Source organism: Aythya fuligula, chromosome Z, assembly GCF_009819795.1.
Source record: "Aythya fuligula isolate bAytFul2 chromosome Z, bAytFul2.pri, whole genome shotgun sequence".
NCBI classification, from domain to species: domain Eukaryota; kingdom Metazoa; phylum Chordata; class Aves; order Anseriformes; family Anatidae; genus Aythya; species Aythya fuligula.
Window position 1 is genome coordinate 746,887 of NC_045593.1, and position 16,645 is coordinate 763,531.

Consider the following 16,645-nt stretch of genomic DNA (forward strand, 5'->3'; position numbering starts at 1 on the left):
AAAAAAAAAAAACAGTCTGTGTTTTACCACCAGTACCTTGTAATTTTTTCAGCCCTTTTCATAGCAGATTTCTTCCCTGAAACCTACGAGCTGCAGCCTAGCCCCTCAGCAGCATGGATTGCCTTTGCAGAGGGCACTCCATTCCCAGTGACACGTCCTGAAATGTTCTAGTTACCTGATCATCACTAGGGATCGTTGAGCAATTTCACGATTGTGAAATCACTTTGAAAATTTCCCGAAACTGTTATATATAGCCCAAATGCATTTTTTGTAGTAGCGTTCATCAATTTGTTTATGAAATTCCTTTTTTTTTTTTTTTTTTTTTTTTTTGCCTTTATCTAGCAACCACTTGTTTTCAGATTAAAGACAGGGTTACTTACGTGATATAACACTGTCAATGTACTGTGGCAAATACGGAGCCCACGCATCAATTGTCTCTTTCCGACCTGCCTGCTCGATTCTTCTCAGTTCTGCTAACAATAAGGCCTGGGCAGCTTCTCTTACCTATAAAACCAACCGGAAAAATCACACAAACTCAAACATCAAATATTTATCAAGATGCTTTCAGTATAATTTAGCCAGAACAACAAAAAACATCACTTAAAGAAAAAAAAAAAAACAAACAAACACAACACATATAGAATAGAAAACTGAACTAAGCTTCCAGAAAACCCACATTTTTCCCCACTCCTACTTAAATACAGAAGCAAAATAACCACCAAAATTCTAGGTTTCTAGGAGGAATTTGTGCTCACCCTTCTCTAAAACATTTCCAAAAATGTCCACCAGAATTCCAAGGTACACAATGAATCAGTATTTTTTCTAAATATCATGGGTGGATGTTGGAATATAGAAGATAAAAATCACTTAAAACCAGTTTTTCAAATGGGATACACATATCTTCTGTGTAGCATGGAAGACTGAACAACGAAACCACAGGTGAATAAATATAAAAAAAAGTTTTCTAAAATTAAAATTCCAGCTTTTTACACCAAGAAATACAAAATACTGTCATGTACAATTTGTCCCCCATCAAAATCTCATGTGTTCTACCTGAGGATTTCACTGCATTTATAAATACCTGACTTTCTGGTCTAAAGGCTTTTAAACACAAGGAAGTTAAGTGACTTGATCAAGGTAAAACAGAAAACTGTGGGCAAGCAGGGAATAGCAATACGCTAACTTGACACCTGAGGCTATCCAGTAACTGGGCTTCAAATTCTAATTAGCTTCAAACTAATTACCTCTTGGGAAACCATCTCAAAGTACACCCTACCTAGTAAAAGAACAGGCACCCAGGTAGCAGAAACCATATTCCCAATTCAGTCACATGGCTGCTGAAGACCTACAGCCCCTAATCCAGCTCCGTTCCTCCTTTCCTTCTTTGAAAGCTGCACAGTCAACAAAATTTTTGCCAGAACAGCATAGGTGTAGCGTTAAGGCCCGCTAGTCATTTATCAAATAGTTGGGTGACAAACCACTTACTTACTACTGTATACACGCTCCAAAAATAAGGCAACTCAGCAGTCTCTTGGAAAAAAAAAATAGTTTTTTGATCCCAACGAGATTCATAATGGAATCCTAGAAATTTTTAATCCAGTAATTTCTTTTAAAAAAAATTTGTACAGCACGTGTTTCTACCATATGCCACACAGAAGCTACAAAAACATAGACGATCGCTTTTTCACCATTTTGACAGGTTAGCTGGAAAACTGTGCTCCTGAATCTGCAATAAACAACTCCAGGATCTTGTGTTGAAAGGAATCGGTAACTTTTTATATCGAGGAGAAATGTGCTTAATAAAAGACAACAACACGTAAGAGTTGTGCACAGCTACATTCTGTTTGCATAAATAAAAAAGTAACTAAAGGTTCAAATACTTAATTTTGTTTGCAAGATATGGGTCGTTTCTGCTGCTCTTCCTAGCAAATCCCCCACTCCTTCCTCCCCAGGTGCCCCTGGCAGCGCACGGAGCTCCTGGTGCTGGGTGACTGAGCCTTTCCAGTGGGTTTTCTGGTGGTTTACTCTCATAAATCTCTGCTCTGTAAACCTCTACTCCCATAAATCTGGCCACCCTGCCCTTTCCAGCAGCAGCAGGATGACGCCCAGTGGCCAGCAGGGTACTCACAGGTCCCTGCTGTCAGCAGGGCAGTGGCAGCAGCAGGGTGCTGGGACCTGCCTGGGCCAACCAAGCCCCTCGAAAGTAAGATTTTAAAAGGTGGACTGATATTTGAGCACGCACAAGTTTGGACTTTCAGAACTGAGCACTGACTAGAGGCAGGAAGAGCAGCTATCCCCAGCCCCAAACTAGAGAAGTCACCTCCAGGCAGCGGTCCTGCCAGCGGCGGGCCAGCATCTCCAGGAGAGGAGGTCGGAACTTGTCCAGCCCCAGCAGGTCGGGGAGCATCACGCAGTGCATAGCGGCCAGCTGGCTCCACCCTGGGAAGACACAGCGGGACGGCGAGGTGAAGGCAGTAACACCAGGCAGACACCACGTATAAAATGCAAGAAAGTAAATTCACATCGGCCACTGGCCTGGTACACGTTAAGTCTTCAGGAGAAGGTGGGAGAAAGAAGGGAAACAAATAAAAAGAACCAATTTTGCAGCAGAATGAGAGATTTCTCCCTTCTGCAGCCGGACCCCCAGGCACCGCACGTGCCCCCTGCGCCAGGCGGGGACACGAGGAGCTCCTCCGGGACCGACTGTGCGCCCAAGAGCTGCTCAGAGCTCCATGCCATCAGGAGATTGTGCTTAATTGGGACTGGTTTGAGACAAATATCCCTCTTTCTTCCCATCCCCTCGCAAAAAGACTTCAGAGGAGTATCACTGCCCGGTCACAGGCTTGGATTGTCAGCTTGCAACCTTCAGAGTATGCCCAACACACACACTGCACACAAAATGCTCTCAGCATGAGCGCTGAGCACAAGACTAATTTAAGTGATCTGTTCAAACAATAATTGCCATTATTTTACACAACGTCCTACATGCAACTTTAATTCAGTTATATAATCCAGTTACAAAACACTACGCGCATGAGTTACCATTTGAAAGATTATAGACTTTTCTGGCCCATTTTAAAAGGTATGCAAACGCATAAAAGCACGCGTTTGTCTGCCCTCCTCATCTTCCCATCTAAACCTTACTTGAACGAGCTTACTTCAAGTACACTCCTACTATAAAGCTGTGACATTACGTAGTTATAAAATGTACGGGTGAGCATATCAAGCTCAAATGACACGGATCATAAAAATGCTTGTGATGTACTTTACACAAAGAAATCTCGTAGCATTCTGCTCTACATTGACTTGATAAACCTGAGAAGTACTTCAGGCAAGCACATAGATCTATATTTTTAATTTGTCAGCAATTGCGAACATAAAAACCTAAATGTTTTAACGAATAAAGCTCTTCATGACGCTACAAGAAATCATTTCATACTTGAAACTCCTGCGTGAAAGCACAAATTTATGGCTTGGCAATAAAAGGCATTAAAACAAAGGCTTAAGCAGTGATACAAGGGGTTGGTTTCTGTTTGGTTTCTGTTTTCTGATTGTTTGTTTGCTTTTTGTACCAATCTTTGGGTCAGGAAGGCATTCTTCACGATGTAGATAAACGTTTATTAGAAGAAACAGACCAACAAACGCAAACCCCAAGTAGTTTAACTAAATCGTTTCTGTTTTCATAAACCAAAATGTAAGTGACTTGCAATGATTTTGTTTCTCTTTCCTTTTAAAAGGACCGTGACATTTTTTCAGCCTTTTAGTTTGCAACGTGAACTACAAAATGCTGTTGCTCGCTCGTCCCCAAAGCAGACAAGTGCCAGGTGCTCGTACCAGAAGGGACCCTTCAAGGCTCCAGACAGGGCTGAACCTTTGCACCAAGCAGCAGCAGCTACGTCCACAAGGGAGATGGGAAATGTCACCCAAACAGAATACAAACCACACGGAGTGCAGCTTCTTTCATTCATACCTCAGCAGTGGGAAAAGGCATTTCTATTTTCCCTACTTAAAAAGGGTCTTAGGCTTTTTCCTCCAAAGGCAACAGCAAAACAAGATCTGAAATGCAACCTTTGATACAGCGGTTGAGAACTGAACAGAAAGGAAGCCCAGGACAGACAAACCAGATCTCCTCACCCTCTGCCAGCATTAATGGCAAAGAACATGGAAATAAACCCACTGCCTCTGTATCTCACAAAGAAAAGTATCTACACAGACCAAACTGAAGTCGTGTCGTAACAATGATAAAGGACATTAGTTGAAAGCAAAAGACAAATAGATAGAAAAAATGAGGAAAGAATACCTTCATTTACTAAGAAACAGGTATGTAAAGTAGGAGCAGTGTCAGAGCCAGAGTGACCAGCTTCAGTGCTAGCAGAAACAGCAGGAGCAACTTGCAGAGGAAAGAAGAAGAAAGAAAGAGAAAAAAATAGGAGAGTGAGGATAGCAGCTTCTGGAAAACAGATTAGTATCACTGAAGAATGACAAACAAAACTGGAGGAAACGGTGATAATACTCAACTTAAAAAAACTCTCTAGGCTGTACAAGAAGTGCAATGTCAGTGAGAGGAAGACATGCAACCGCAGAGAAACACAGATACACTAACATAAACTTGTGTGTTTTGAAAAGAAAGTACCTGTAAGTAAAAAAAAAAATAAATCCAAGTATGTCCTTAGAAAGCTGGGATTTGGTTTGGCATAACGGTTGACTAGGAGTCTAAAACCAGGAGTTTCACTTTTGTTCTTGTTTTTCCCCATCTCTAGATAGATTTGGAATTTGGACTACAGATTAAAAAAAATAATTTCAAAATAGCCCCTTTTAAACCTGGGCTGTCCCACCTGTTCTACTAAAATGCCATAGGATGTATCACTGCTGGCTAGTTTGAATGTAGTTCCATTTGAAACGTGTCCATTCAGAGAAGTTTAAACCTGAACAAAAGAAAGGACTACGAACATAAAGCAGCAGCATATAAACCACGCTGCGTAAGACTACAGGGAAGCAAACACAAAAGAGCACAGGTCAAGCACGTCCTCAAAGCCAGAGCTGTGACGTATTCATGTTGTGAGCTGCGTAATTTCTCGGTGCAAACGCAATTTAAAAGCAGTTCTAAACATTAGACTTCCACTAATGCTCATTACTTAACATTATCACATGAAAAGCTGCGCAGACCTTATGGCATACACATGCCACAACCAGAGGTCGAGGCGGGGATTTACAGGTCACTCTCTGACACTTCCTTCCTATAGAGAAATTACCATATGTCATGCACAAGCATCTGCAAATTAATCCCCCACTTTTATTCCGTTGCAGAACGACAATGGGTTCAGGCTCCTGAACATATTAAGCATTGTCTCCTGAATGGGCTGTTTGCTTTTCATGCAGTGAACTTCTTTTGTCGCTGCGGGACATCTGCATCCAAGCTACTTTGTCCGTCCCTTCCACACGAACGCAGCCCGATGGCACGTGCACGGGGACACCGCCACCAGCGCGCGACAAAAGGGACTTCTGTAGCTGCATGAAAGCAGCTAGTCGGCGTAAGGAAAAGCACACCGCTGCTTTTTGTTGTTGCTTTCTTAAAACAAAACTCAAGCCTTTGAAGTTTTCCTTTCTGACCTCTTTTGCCGTTGTCATCCTCCCCCTGCAAGTGTCAGTAATTATAACAATCACTGCGATGGAAGCAGCTGGCCCCAGAGCTGCGGAGCACGGAGCGCTGCTGATCTCGGGACAAATACAGGTCAAAGAGATGGAGATCTAGCATGTCATAACACGCATTAATTGTATCTGTACTAATTGATTTTTTAAGAATAAGCACTCGTAATTTATGAGTGGTGAGATGCTGTAGGTAGCACACAGCGGGAGGCAAAGGTAAACTTATGACCTAAGGGTGCCATTCAAACAAAAACTCAGCTCTCCCCAGGAGCATGCAAGACATGCCACCAAACATAGGAAAAACAAAACAAACCAACAAAAAAAAACCCACGAAAATAAAATTTTAGGAACAAGAGTATTTTTCTATATTTTTGACGATGCAGAGAATTTAATTTTATCAATTGTTTTTCATTCCCTATTGGTAACTGATCACCATGATCAGCAAAGCTAGTTCTAAGAAAAATTGCATAATTTTCACTTGGGAAAGGATAACCCCAGTGTAACTGTACCTTAAAAACAAAAAACAGATCCTCTGTGCGAAATAGTTTGTCTGGCATTGAATTTGCCATACTGACACCATCTTCAGTAAATCCTGACCTCTCAAATACAGATCTTTCAAAGAAAAAGCAAGCAGCTGGGGAAAAAAGTCCACATGTTGAAACAGCTCTACGTGAATTTTATTCTTATTTCTACTTTTTGTTATTGACTGTTGCTTCTCTATTTATGCAGCAAATTTGATCGTGAAAAGAAAAGCTCTATGTTCATCACTCCTGAAACTGACTTCCCCTTTCCAAACACAGATCACCAAAAATAAATTAGCAAAAGAATACACACACGTGTTGCTGATGTTTCCTCCTGGGATACAAATTTTCCTCCTTTTTGGATGTGAATGATGAAAGTCACAGAGTTGATGGATGAAGTTACCTGTTGTGCTTACCAGCTTTCTAGCACAAGAGCACTTCCATGGTTTAAAGATATAAGTAAGGATGTACGTGAAGGATATTCAAAATATTAAAGATAAATATCCATAAAATATCACAATGAAAGAGCATTTGTATTCTGCAAAATGCAACCATTTCACAAAGTGTAAGTTTCTCCGTATTCATGTAGCTTGAAAAGACAAAGTTTTAATAGTTAGCTATAACAGTTAAGGGTTTATTTTTATTTATTTATTTTTAATTAAGGAAGAAAGTTTCAAATGAGTCCGAAAGATATTTTCTTTATAAATTAGTGAAAAATAAAACACAAAACACTGCTCTTCTGCCCTACATTCTATCTATATGCACATATTCCAGCCTTACACCCAGAAAACCTCTGAGGAGTGGTGATAAGAGCAGTGATGTACACGTTCCCTCTTTGTTTCATCAGGCAGGAGGCACACACGACCAAGCTCACACTCGGACGTGCCCCCCACCCACCAACCCTGCCCGCTGGTGCAGGCTTCGTGCCCCCTGCCCAGCCTGCAGGAGGTGGTGTGGGGAGCTCTGGCTTCCCCAGCTGCCACACTGCTCTTTCAAACGGGCACCTGCTCCTGAGCTGGGCACTAAGACAAAAGTGGCCCCACCGTGATGTTACACACATCGAACTTGATTTTTGGCAGACTCATTTGCTGCATGGAACAGCAGCTCTGTAATTTAGAGAGCAAGCAGGGAGGAGCTGCCTCCTCCTCCTCCATCCCTCGCAGGACAGCTTCTGTGTGCTCCCACCACCTGGAGGAAGCTCTGCTCACTGCTCTGCTCCAGTGCAAAATTCAATTCTCATCGGGTGTGAGCCGTCTTTCCATATCACATGTTCTTCTACGTCTTAAACCTAGCCACTGTACTTATGAAAGAGAAAATGCAGACTACTAAAGGACCCTTCAACATCATACATCAACCTTCTTCCTCCCATGTAGAAGCTAGCAGTATGGTTAATCACATGAGAGTAAGGTGAGAACTTCAGTGTCAGGAGCTGAAATGACATATCAAATTGTTTCGAAGAAAAGTCATTTTTACCTTGCTTAATTTGTCCTTGAGCTGCGTGACTTGCTGCCATCGAAGGAGGTGCCTTCACTTTTGTCATCTCTGGAGTGCCAGGCCGAGGCGGCCTAAACATAACATGCATGAAGGGGAGAGGAAGGAAGACAAGGGAGGAGAAAAAAAAAAAAAAAAAAGAGGGAGGGGAGGATTATTTGCTAAGACAGTTTGACTAAACAAACTTTGAAAGACAATCCTGTAAAGCATGATGCATCTCATTTACAGGTCCTAGCTTACTCCTTGGTGATTAAAAGTTTGTCTGTATGTTTTGATCTGTTCAGAATTTGACCTACTCTTTAATCTATTTAAAACTAAAACTCAAAGAGGACAAAACTGGCCTCTCATTCCTACTGGCACAAACGTTACTCTAACTCCACATCAGATTAAGTTTGTAAGTTATATAACTCAATTAAAAGCAATAAAGTTACTTTGGCACAAAAAATGCTTTAGTCATGACAAGAAGAAATGCACTCTGATCATCTGGGAACCAAAGGCTGCCATAATACCAAAAGGCTGGCAAAATAAAGCACTGTATCAAAGTAGAGACTCTGAAAGCAAGTTGCTGTGAGTTAAAGGGAGTGCTCTCCCTACCTGGTCGGGCCTTTCTTCATGTGGTCTCCAATGAAAGTTGCATTCGTCATGCTCATCAGCGTGTTTGCCAGCGAGATGACAGACAGGAGGTGCTGAGTGGTGACTGCACGCGACACTCCGTACGTCCCCTTTCCCAGTCCTTCTGTAATGGACATCTTCCTTCCCAGCTCCACGCCCTCGTAGGATGGTTTACCTACAGACTGGTTGTAACCGGGGAGCATCAGAGACATGTGGCCACCTCTGGACAGGAGGCCAAAGGACACGGAACAGTGCGGCTTAAGCATCCCCAGGCGATCAAGGCAAAGCTCATCTAGAACAGAATTCAAGCCCCAGGCATGAAGACACGACATAAAAAGCTTTGCTGTATCCATGGTTAGATTGTACTCTAATAAAGTTAATGGTTTAGATTTGCTAGAGCGATATTCCGGGTCACCATCTTCTCTTCTCTGCCTTATCGATTCTTCATCCTCATCCTCGTCGTCGAGGAGATGCTCTTTGATATTCTCTTTGATCGTCTCCTTGACCTGCTGGAAAAGGACGGCCGCTCGTTTGCCAGTCAAAAAGGAGCCTCCTTTGTCAGAACCACCAGATGCCTTCTGCAAATTCTCCGGAGAAATGAGTGCGCTGTTGGGTCTCGAGGCCTCTTCGGTCAGCAGCTGAATAATCAGGGCCTCCACATCGAAGAAGAGCACGTGTATATCTGGATCTGTTAAGTTAGTCTTTATAGCTTGAACCATCAGGGAGTTATGCGAATATTTAGGTAAGTTCCCCTACAAAAATAAAAGAAAATAAAAGGTATTTCAAAATTTTAACTGGATAACCGTCTTTATACTTCTCTTGGATTTAATTCACAAATTGAGGAAGCTCTGTGTGAACAAAGTTTGAAAACTCGCAGGGTACGAAACATGAAAATCATTCTAAGATGCTTCACTGACATTCTCATAAGATCGGGAATTTCAGAGCTGTGATCAAGTATTGCAGACCTAATATACGTTAATGCTGTAACACTGACACTTGGAGGATTCGGTATGAATACTGGTGCACAAGCCTGGGCACTCAGATACTCAGAAAAACAAGGTGACAGCGTTCCAAAGAATATCCTGTGCAAGGGACCACTCTTTTCCAAACAGAATAGGATGCAGGAAGGTTTAAAAAAAAAAAAAAAAAAAAAAAAAAAGAGCTCGAAGCAGATCTCTGCTGCTCTCTGCTGGTCAGAAGCCAGACTGCCAGAACATCAGAAGCCTGCATTTATCAAGAGAAAAACAAAAGAAAGAAACAAGCAAATAAACACACACAAGCTCGTGTTTGCAAACACAAGCAGTTCTTTCAGCACACATTTTTCATAATATGATTACTTCTTCATCAACCTTTAGCTTCTTGGGTTTGCTTCTGCATGCGTAATTGTTTTCTCTTAGTGACTGGGCAAAAATTACCCCTGCTAAAGGATTTAATGCGGTCACAAATGAAACTTAACACCAGTCTCATATCTACAGATTTTAATCCCTAGCATAAATAAAGTTGAGATAATAAAAACCTAGATATGACAGCAATCTGAGAACATGAAACTATTTCTTTATTGTCAGGATATTCTTTCTTCTCTCTCTCAATACCTCAATCACCCTCTCACATGCAATACAAAAAATCTTCCTTCAGAGAAGTACCAACGTACACACCTGAACATAAAAATTGTTTGTTCTTAACAGACATCTTGGTATTAATGCATTAAGCACATACTGACATAGAAAATGTCACGTTTTGTTTTGTTTTTAATGTTGATCAATATATTTGCAATCTCAGAATGGCAGTAACAGGTTTAAAGAAAGATATTTTAATGTCTTTTGCAAGCCACATCTCTATAGGAAATGCAAAAGAAGCATTACAGTTATAAGAGGTGACCAGCAGGTTCACAGAACCATGGAACAGCTGAGGCTGAAGTGCTCCAACCCTTTGCAAAAACAGGACCGTGCCCAGGCCAGCTTTCAGCACCTCCAAGGACGGACACTCCAGAGCCTCACCCCATGCAGCCAGTTCCAGTGCTCTGCTGCCCTTGCAGTAAAGAGAAGTCTTCTTATGTTCAGACTGAAATTTCCCATTTCAGTTTGTGCTCCTTGTCTTCCAGGGCTTACCCAAGGACACCTAAAGTTAGTTTATGCCTTCCTATTAAAATTTCAGGGTGGTTTGGATAAGATCCTTTCAGTTACAGTGACGAAGACTTGCTATATTTTACTGAATGACATACGAAAATAAATTGCTTGGATACTGCATTAGAAACAGACAAGCTAGAGCAGAACTTACTTTGTCGGATGCCTCAGAAGCTAGCAGGTTAGTGGCAAGAGTCTGCAGTTTTTGATGTGCCACGTTTTTCAGAGCAGCCAGGCTCCGCCGAGTCATGGCCTGCTTCAGGTTGACAGCGGGATGACTGAGGGAGTCCACAGCTGCTGGAACTGCCTCATCACAGGCATTCAGGATTTCTACTGCTGTTATTCCCATCACACACCTGTCCAGTGCACCTTCAAACGTTTTGGAAAGCATTAGTTTAAGCAGGAACAATTCAGAACGTGCAGAACATTTTAAGTACAACAACATGCAAAAATAATTTACACCTCAGGATGCAATGGGTAAAGCTTTAACAGCTATTTTTAGAAATCTAATTTCCAAAGGAATGGATTTTTCCTGAGTTTCCATGAGACTGAAGTCTTAGGGCTCATTCTTACTGTCTTCTAAACAGAGCATTAGCCCCTTTAAAAACAAAAGGAAGGGAAACACAAACCAGACAGACAATAAAACTTAGGATTATTCTTTACTTTGCAGATGAAGAAACTATTGGAGATATAAGGTGCTGCATTTCTACTCCAAGCTTTCAAGAAAACTGCTGAGGAAGCATGAATGCTAATAAACTAAGAGGACGCTACACGTGCAGCTAACATCTTAACTGTTCTCTGTAAAGGTAAGTAGGAAAGATATGGAGGGAGAAAAAGCCAAAGGAAGCTATACTCCTCCAAAAACAAGTGAGTTATTCTAAATAAATGTTTTAGTATTTGATCTACAAATTTGGGGAACATGGGGAGAGCTAGATTTCTAAATAAAAATGTGTGAAAAAAATTAATGAGTCTCAGATGCACCTTGCCCAGATTACTGAGTATTATTAAAAATTTTGATCAAACAATGTCTGAACTAAAACTTACCAGTATCCATTTGCCAGACGTACACAGAGCCATCTGAACATCCCACTACCAGGTAGTCATCAGAAGGCCTCCATTTTATTACTTGAATAGGGAAGAGGTGACGGGATGCCAGCATGATGCATTTTTTCTCCCGCAGACTCAGAAGACCTACCGAGTGATCGCTGGCAACAGAGCAAACGCAGTGCTGGACTCTTGCCTTAAAAATGAAAAAATAAATAGATAAAGATTATTCATAAGGCAGGTAAGGTAGACAGTTTTAAAAATCTCTTCTTCACTGGCTGAAGTATAATGATCAACAACCTATTTTATAAGCAAACGCAGGCACATAGATCTATGGCAAAACTTGCTGTTATCACTGGGAACAGATTTCATTTGCAGAAATTCTCTTGAATCCAACTACCTGCAGGTCAAAAAGAGCAAACAGGTACGAGAACATCCTGCCTTCTGAGCATAACCACGCAATATCGTTACCTCGGCAAAATGTTATGCACTGAACCAATAATGTCACTTCATGGTCATGGCCAGAAATTTCTCAACCTTTCCAGAAAAAGGAAACTATTTTCTACCAACATGTTTTTCAAATGTTTAAAATCTGAAGTAATTGTGTAGGGTTCAAAAGAATCATAAAAATAATACTTCACCAGCCAATAAAATACAGACTATTTACTCTCAACCCTGTCACTTTTATTTTTTTTTTAATGCTAAAGGCCAAAATATTTTAGCTAATACTGATGCATATTTCTTAGTAAAAGAAAAAAGAGACTAGAGGCATTTTGATTTATAATCCAGAATAGGCATGTCCCTGCACATACACTAATAGAAACACTGCTACAGGTGAAGTTATTCAAAGAACTACTCTTCAAATAGGTTTCATAGCTTTACATTTTCTTCTGGCTCTCCTTAGACTTGGATTATATGCTAATACTTCAGTTTAAATTAAAAATTTCACATCTACACATGGTTTAGATTAACATGCTAAGTCACAGATGTTTTCAAAGGTGACATCCAAGGAAGGTTAGTGTCTCAGCAGAGCTAAGCAGTGCAGAGGTACAGGAAACAGGCTCAGGAAAAAGAAATATGAAAATGAGGATAAAAAAAAAAAAAAGCAGAACGTTAAAGAAAAAGGGAACAAGGGAAGGGAAAAAAAAGGAAACAAAAGGCAAGGAAACTGTGTTGAGCAAAAAAGGAGAACCCATGGTTCTCAAATAAACTTGTGTCATATTACACATTAAATTATTTCTGTTCATTCAATTTATCAAAAAACAAACAAAAAAAAAAACAAAAACAAAAACAACACATTCAAAACCTATGGGCTTATGGGCCAACTGGTGGGGAACAGCTGCCATAGCTTTCATGGGAAGTGTAAGACAAGTTATCAGTACATATTAGTTAAAACTTACACTACAGTTTTCTGGTGGAACTAGAAGCTGTGTAATTTCTCCACCATGCACACAGAAGATATGTTTCATCTCTCCAGAAAATATATCCCACATGATGACTGAGAAATCCACACCACCTGAGATCAAATACCTTTGATCATAACGAGAAGAAACCTGATGAGGATACAGTAAGCATGTAATTTTGTTTCGATGGCCTCTGAGAGTCCGGTGAGGTGGCCAGCCTGAGGAATTGGGAAAGGTCGAGGGTACGGGGTGGGGAAGGATGAAAAAGAGAAAAAAAATAATTAATTTTTGATAGAACAATTAATAAATTAGATCGCACACACTGCAATCCAGCTGTGCTTTTCAAAAGCTTATTAGCATACCTCTCCGAAGCATATGCTCTCCTTGCAAAAGCTGAACTATAGCAGTTTGTGTCGCTGGCACAATAACAATGCTTCCGTCCTCCCGACCGCAGACCAAACGCCCATGTGCTGGGATATACACACTGGCCGTAACTTTAAGTGGTTCATTGAAGTTGGGTATTAAGCTTAGTTGGTCTATAATCCCAGCTGGGCGAGGCGTAAGTTTATCAAAAGCTTCCTGCAGGGATATTGAAGTTGTTGTTTGCAGTCCTGTTTAGAAAAAAAGGAAAAAGAAAAAAGAAAACTATTCATGGACCAAAATAGGAATGCTTTTCTTGGAAGATTTCAAAGTTAAAATACACTGTGCTACAACACCATGTAAAAAATATTGGAGATCGATTCACTGACCTGAGGGAAGCTGCAGCAACACACAGAAACAATACATGGGAGAGAACTGGAAAAGTATATGATTTAAGCAACAAAAGGAAGTTATGTAGGCAGGCAACAATGACCATTGCTGGTGTTTGGAAAAAAAGGCCATTAAAACTTAATACCTGAAAAGTGTTCAGAGTAAATTTAACTTTTTAATATGTGATCAAAATCTTAAGTAACTGCAACTCTTAAGAGAAGCAATGAAAAGAAAAAAAGTACACCAAAAAAAGCTTCCTGGATTTATAGGAAAAGCAGCAGTGCTTTATCCAGCAACAAAAGCTGTAACAAAATAGAGATATCCATAAAAAGACCTAGCAAGAAGACATAACTGTAATACCTTCTGCACTATCTTGTTCAAGATTTTCAGGCATACTCCAAATAGACAGTCTTCCTGAAGAGTCTCCTTGGATTAGCAGCTTATAGGACAACTCCCTACGTCTGCAGAAGAATCGAGTAACTGGGGGACATATAAGTAACTGGTAAAAAATAAAATAAAATAAATTAGAACAACTTCAGACATATGCAAACCATGCACGAATCTGAATATTTATTTTTCCCACATAAACTGCTGTACATTTTGAAAGTAGAACAAAAGACGGCTATTCTATGCTTTATCTTTTTTTTTATAGAAGGAAGAATAAATACAGCCATACGAATTAGAAGACACTGTGGTTAATTATGAAAAAGTAACAGTTTTAGGGGAAAAATATGCATATATATGTTTTATATACATCTCTATATATATGCATATTCTAAAATTGTTAACATTTCAACTGTAACGATAAGCTGGAGATACACTGCTTGATAAGGAATGTGGCCATAAGAGAAAAGGATGTTATAATGTTAACAAATAACACACTAGATCAAATCTATACATGTTTAAATGCCCAAATTTGGCAACAGATTAAATGGTTGCGATTAAAAAGGGATCCATACAATAGTCTTACATTAACAGCATTTGTAAATGAGACAACTATTTAAACCTAGTAGTACACATGACTAGGTGCATCGCACAACAGTCACAAAATGTATTAGTTTATAGCAGATACAGTTCATAAATAACATAAAAACAAGTATAGTTAAATGAGCATTTTAGCCAGAATTGGCTTTTCTTTACTTTGCAAAAATCTAAGCTTGCAAACTCAAAGTTGTGACTCTCAAAGCCCTTGCTCAGTGACTGCCTAATCATCATGCACATCACGACTTGACTTCTGCTCCAGCACTGATGAATGATAAACTGTTAGCTTACAAGAACTGAAGATTCACTTGACCATAGACTAATCTCTGCATTTATTTGAAAACCAACAAGAACCAAAACAAAGAAACAAAATAGCAGGGAAATTACATCTGTTTTTCTTCCAAACGTCTATGTTCTCCAGCTAAAGAGGACATTCTGAAGGTCTACTTAGAAAGAGAAGAAAATGTCATGAAGTATGCATATTTAAACTCTCTCAAGGAGAAATACTGACCATAAATGAAAACCCCAAAGAAACGTGTTTTTACCTGTTTATCTGCTCTGTCCAATACGCTGTATAATAAAGGAGGATTTAGATTTTCTACAGCTTTCCCCACATCACTGCGAAACGAATCACTAGCTGGTAGACAGCTGGGTTTAAGGACAAAAAAAAAGGAATAAAATGTATTGTATGACTACAGTGATCACTCTATCAATAGCTAACTAAATAATATGCTAGATTCTTAAGCAAAAACAGTATCCAAGCCCTTAAACACTGCATTTTCAGAGTTCAGAGTTTCCAAGTTCAAAACATTTGGCTTCAGGACCAAACCACACCAAACTCAAGTATTCCTCCAACAGACCACCACGTAGATCTGCGTGCTTCTTTGTGCTGTGATGGCACATGGAGGTCAGAAAGTATTTCTTGTCTGACTTATGTGAGAATACTGGAGGCTCTATATGATAAAACTGCATCTCCACCCAGAACAAAGAAATGTTTGCATATCACAAACTAAAAGATGTAAAAAGAAAACCATTCAAACCATTCAAAATGTCTCATGCTTTAATCTTAAAAAAAAAAATAAGGAATCAGAGCATTTCATTGAGTACCTGGGTGGTAATTTATATATGAAACTTTGTCCATCTTCTGTCCACACAATGACTTTATCAGCCGACACAAAGTCGCCACCAGTCCAGGTCTGTTCATTTTCACTAGGGAGCGAGCATAAAAGGGAATAATCTCCAGCATCAAAAACCTGAAAAGAAACAGAAAAGTCTATCAGTCATCAACCAATTGCAGATTAAAATGCCCAGGCAGCAGCTAATTGCAGTTTCCACACACACATATTGAAAGGATTTAGGACATCTTGATCTGAATGTCTTACTGGCAATTTAATTACACGAGGTGCTACGGTGAGAATAAGCGAGCGTTTGTTCAGCTTTCCTTACCCTCCAGTACTTGGAGCACACCACCAACAACGACCGCTGGGTAAATGAGCAGAAAGAGATGCTTTGACAGTTCTGACAATAAATAGGTTTTGACTCCTCTTCAAATATCGGTGTGGTATCCTGAAAAAAAATAAACAGGCAAAGTAATTACATTAAATTATCTCCATTTTATTTAAAAAGCCTGCAGACTGTCACAGATATGAGAGTAACGTATCTGTTCAGAAGAGAGCTAAAGAAATGATGAGAAACTGGCTTGTAGAAACAGCCAAAAATGACACCACCAGGAGGCTGTAAGTTTTATTTGGAGAGCACATGTGCACAGCCCCATCGGGTGTGAGTACTGAGCAGCAGGCAGAGAGCTGAACTGCTGAGCACACAAGGCTGTTTCCTTCCTCATGTCAACAAGCTCATGTCCCTCATGTCCGCAGCCACAGACTGGGTTAGAGGTGAAGGTTCAGCCACCGCTGACCACACTTTCCTGAGATCCCACCTAGCACCAGCAGGCAGCACTGGACCTCACCCCTCCAGCCCTGCACCCTTTGCTGAGCTAGGGCATCAGAGGGGCTACCCCATCGCTGCTGGGCATTGACCACCCTCAGTGCACATGACAGCGTAACTTTTGGTTATG

General features: G+C 40.4%; 1 protein-coding gene across 3 annotated transcripts in view; it reads right to left on the reverse strand.

Moving 5' to 3' along the window:
• WDR7 (WD repeat domain 7) overlaps window positions 1-16,645 on the reverse strand; it is a 98,838-nt gene that overhangs the window by 71,641 nt on the left and 10,552 nt on the right. For 2 of the 3 annotated variants that reach the window (XM_032205379.1, XM_032205378.1), the window contains 13 exons: window positions 16,018-16,137; window positions 15,679-15,824; window positions 15,117-15,219; window positions 13,951-14,089; window positions 13,203-13,451; window positions 12,838-13,058; window positions 11,438-11,633; window positions 10,548-10,762; window positions 8,253-9,022; window positions 7,641-7,732; window positions 4,301-4,390; window positions 2,321-2,439; window positions 381-504 (listed from right to left, as the gene is read on the reverse strand). In XM_032205379.1, coding sequence (XP_032061270.1) covers window positions 381-504; window positions 2,321-2,439; window positions 4,301-4,390; window positions 7,641-7,732; window positions 8,253-9,022; window positions 10,548-10,762; window positions 11,438-11,633; window positions 12,838-13,058; window positions 13,203-13,451; window positions 13,951-14,089; window positions 15,117-15,219; window positions 15,679-15,824; window positions 16,018-16,137 — 2,584 coding nt within the window. The remainder of the gene's footprint in view (window positions 1-380; window positions 505-2,320; window positions 2,440-4,300; window positions 4,391-7,640; window positions 7,733-8,252; window positions 9,023-10,547; window positions 10,763-11,437; window positions 11,634-12,837; window positions 13,059-13,202; window positions 13,452-13,950; window positions 14,090-15,116; window positions 15,220-15,678; window positions 15,825-16,017; window positions 16,138-16,645) is intronic. The other variant, XM_032205380.1, reaches the window with a different exon arrangement.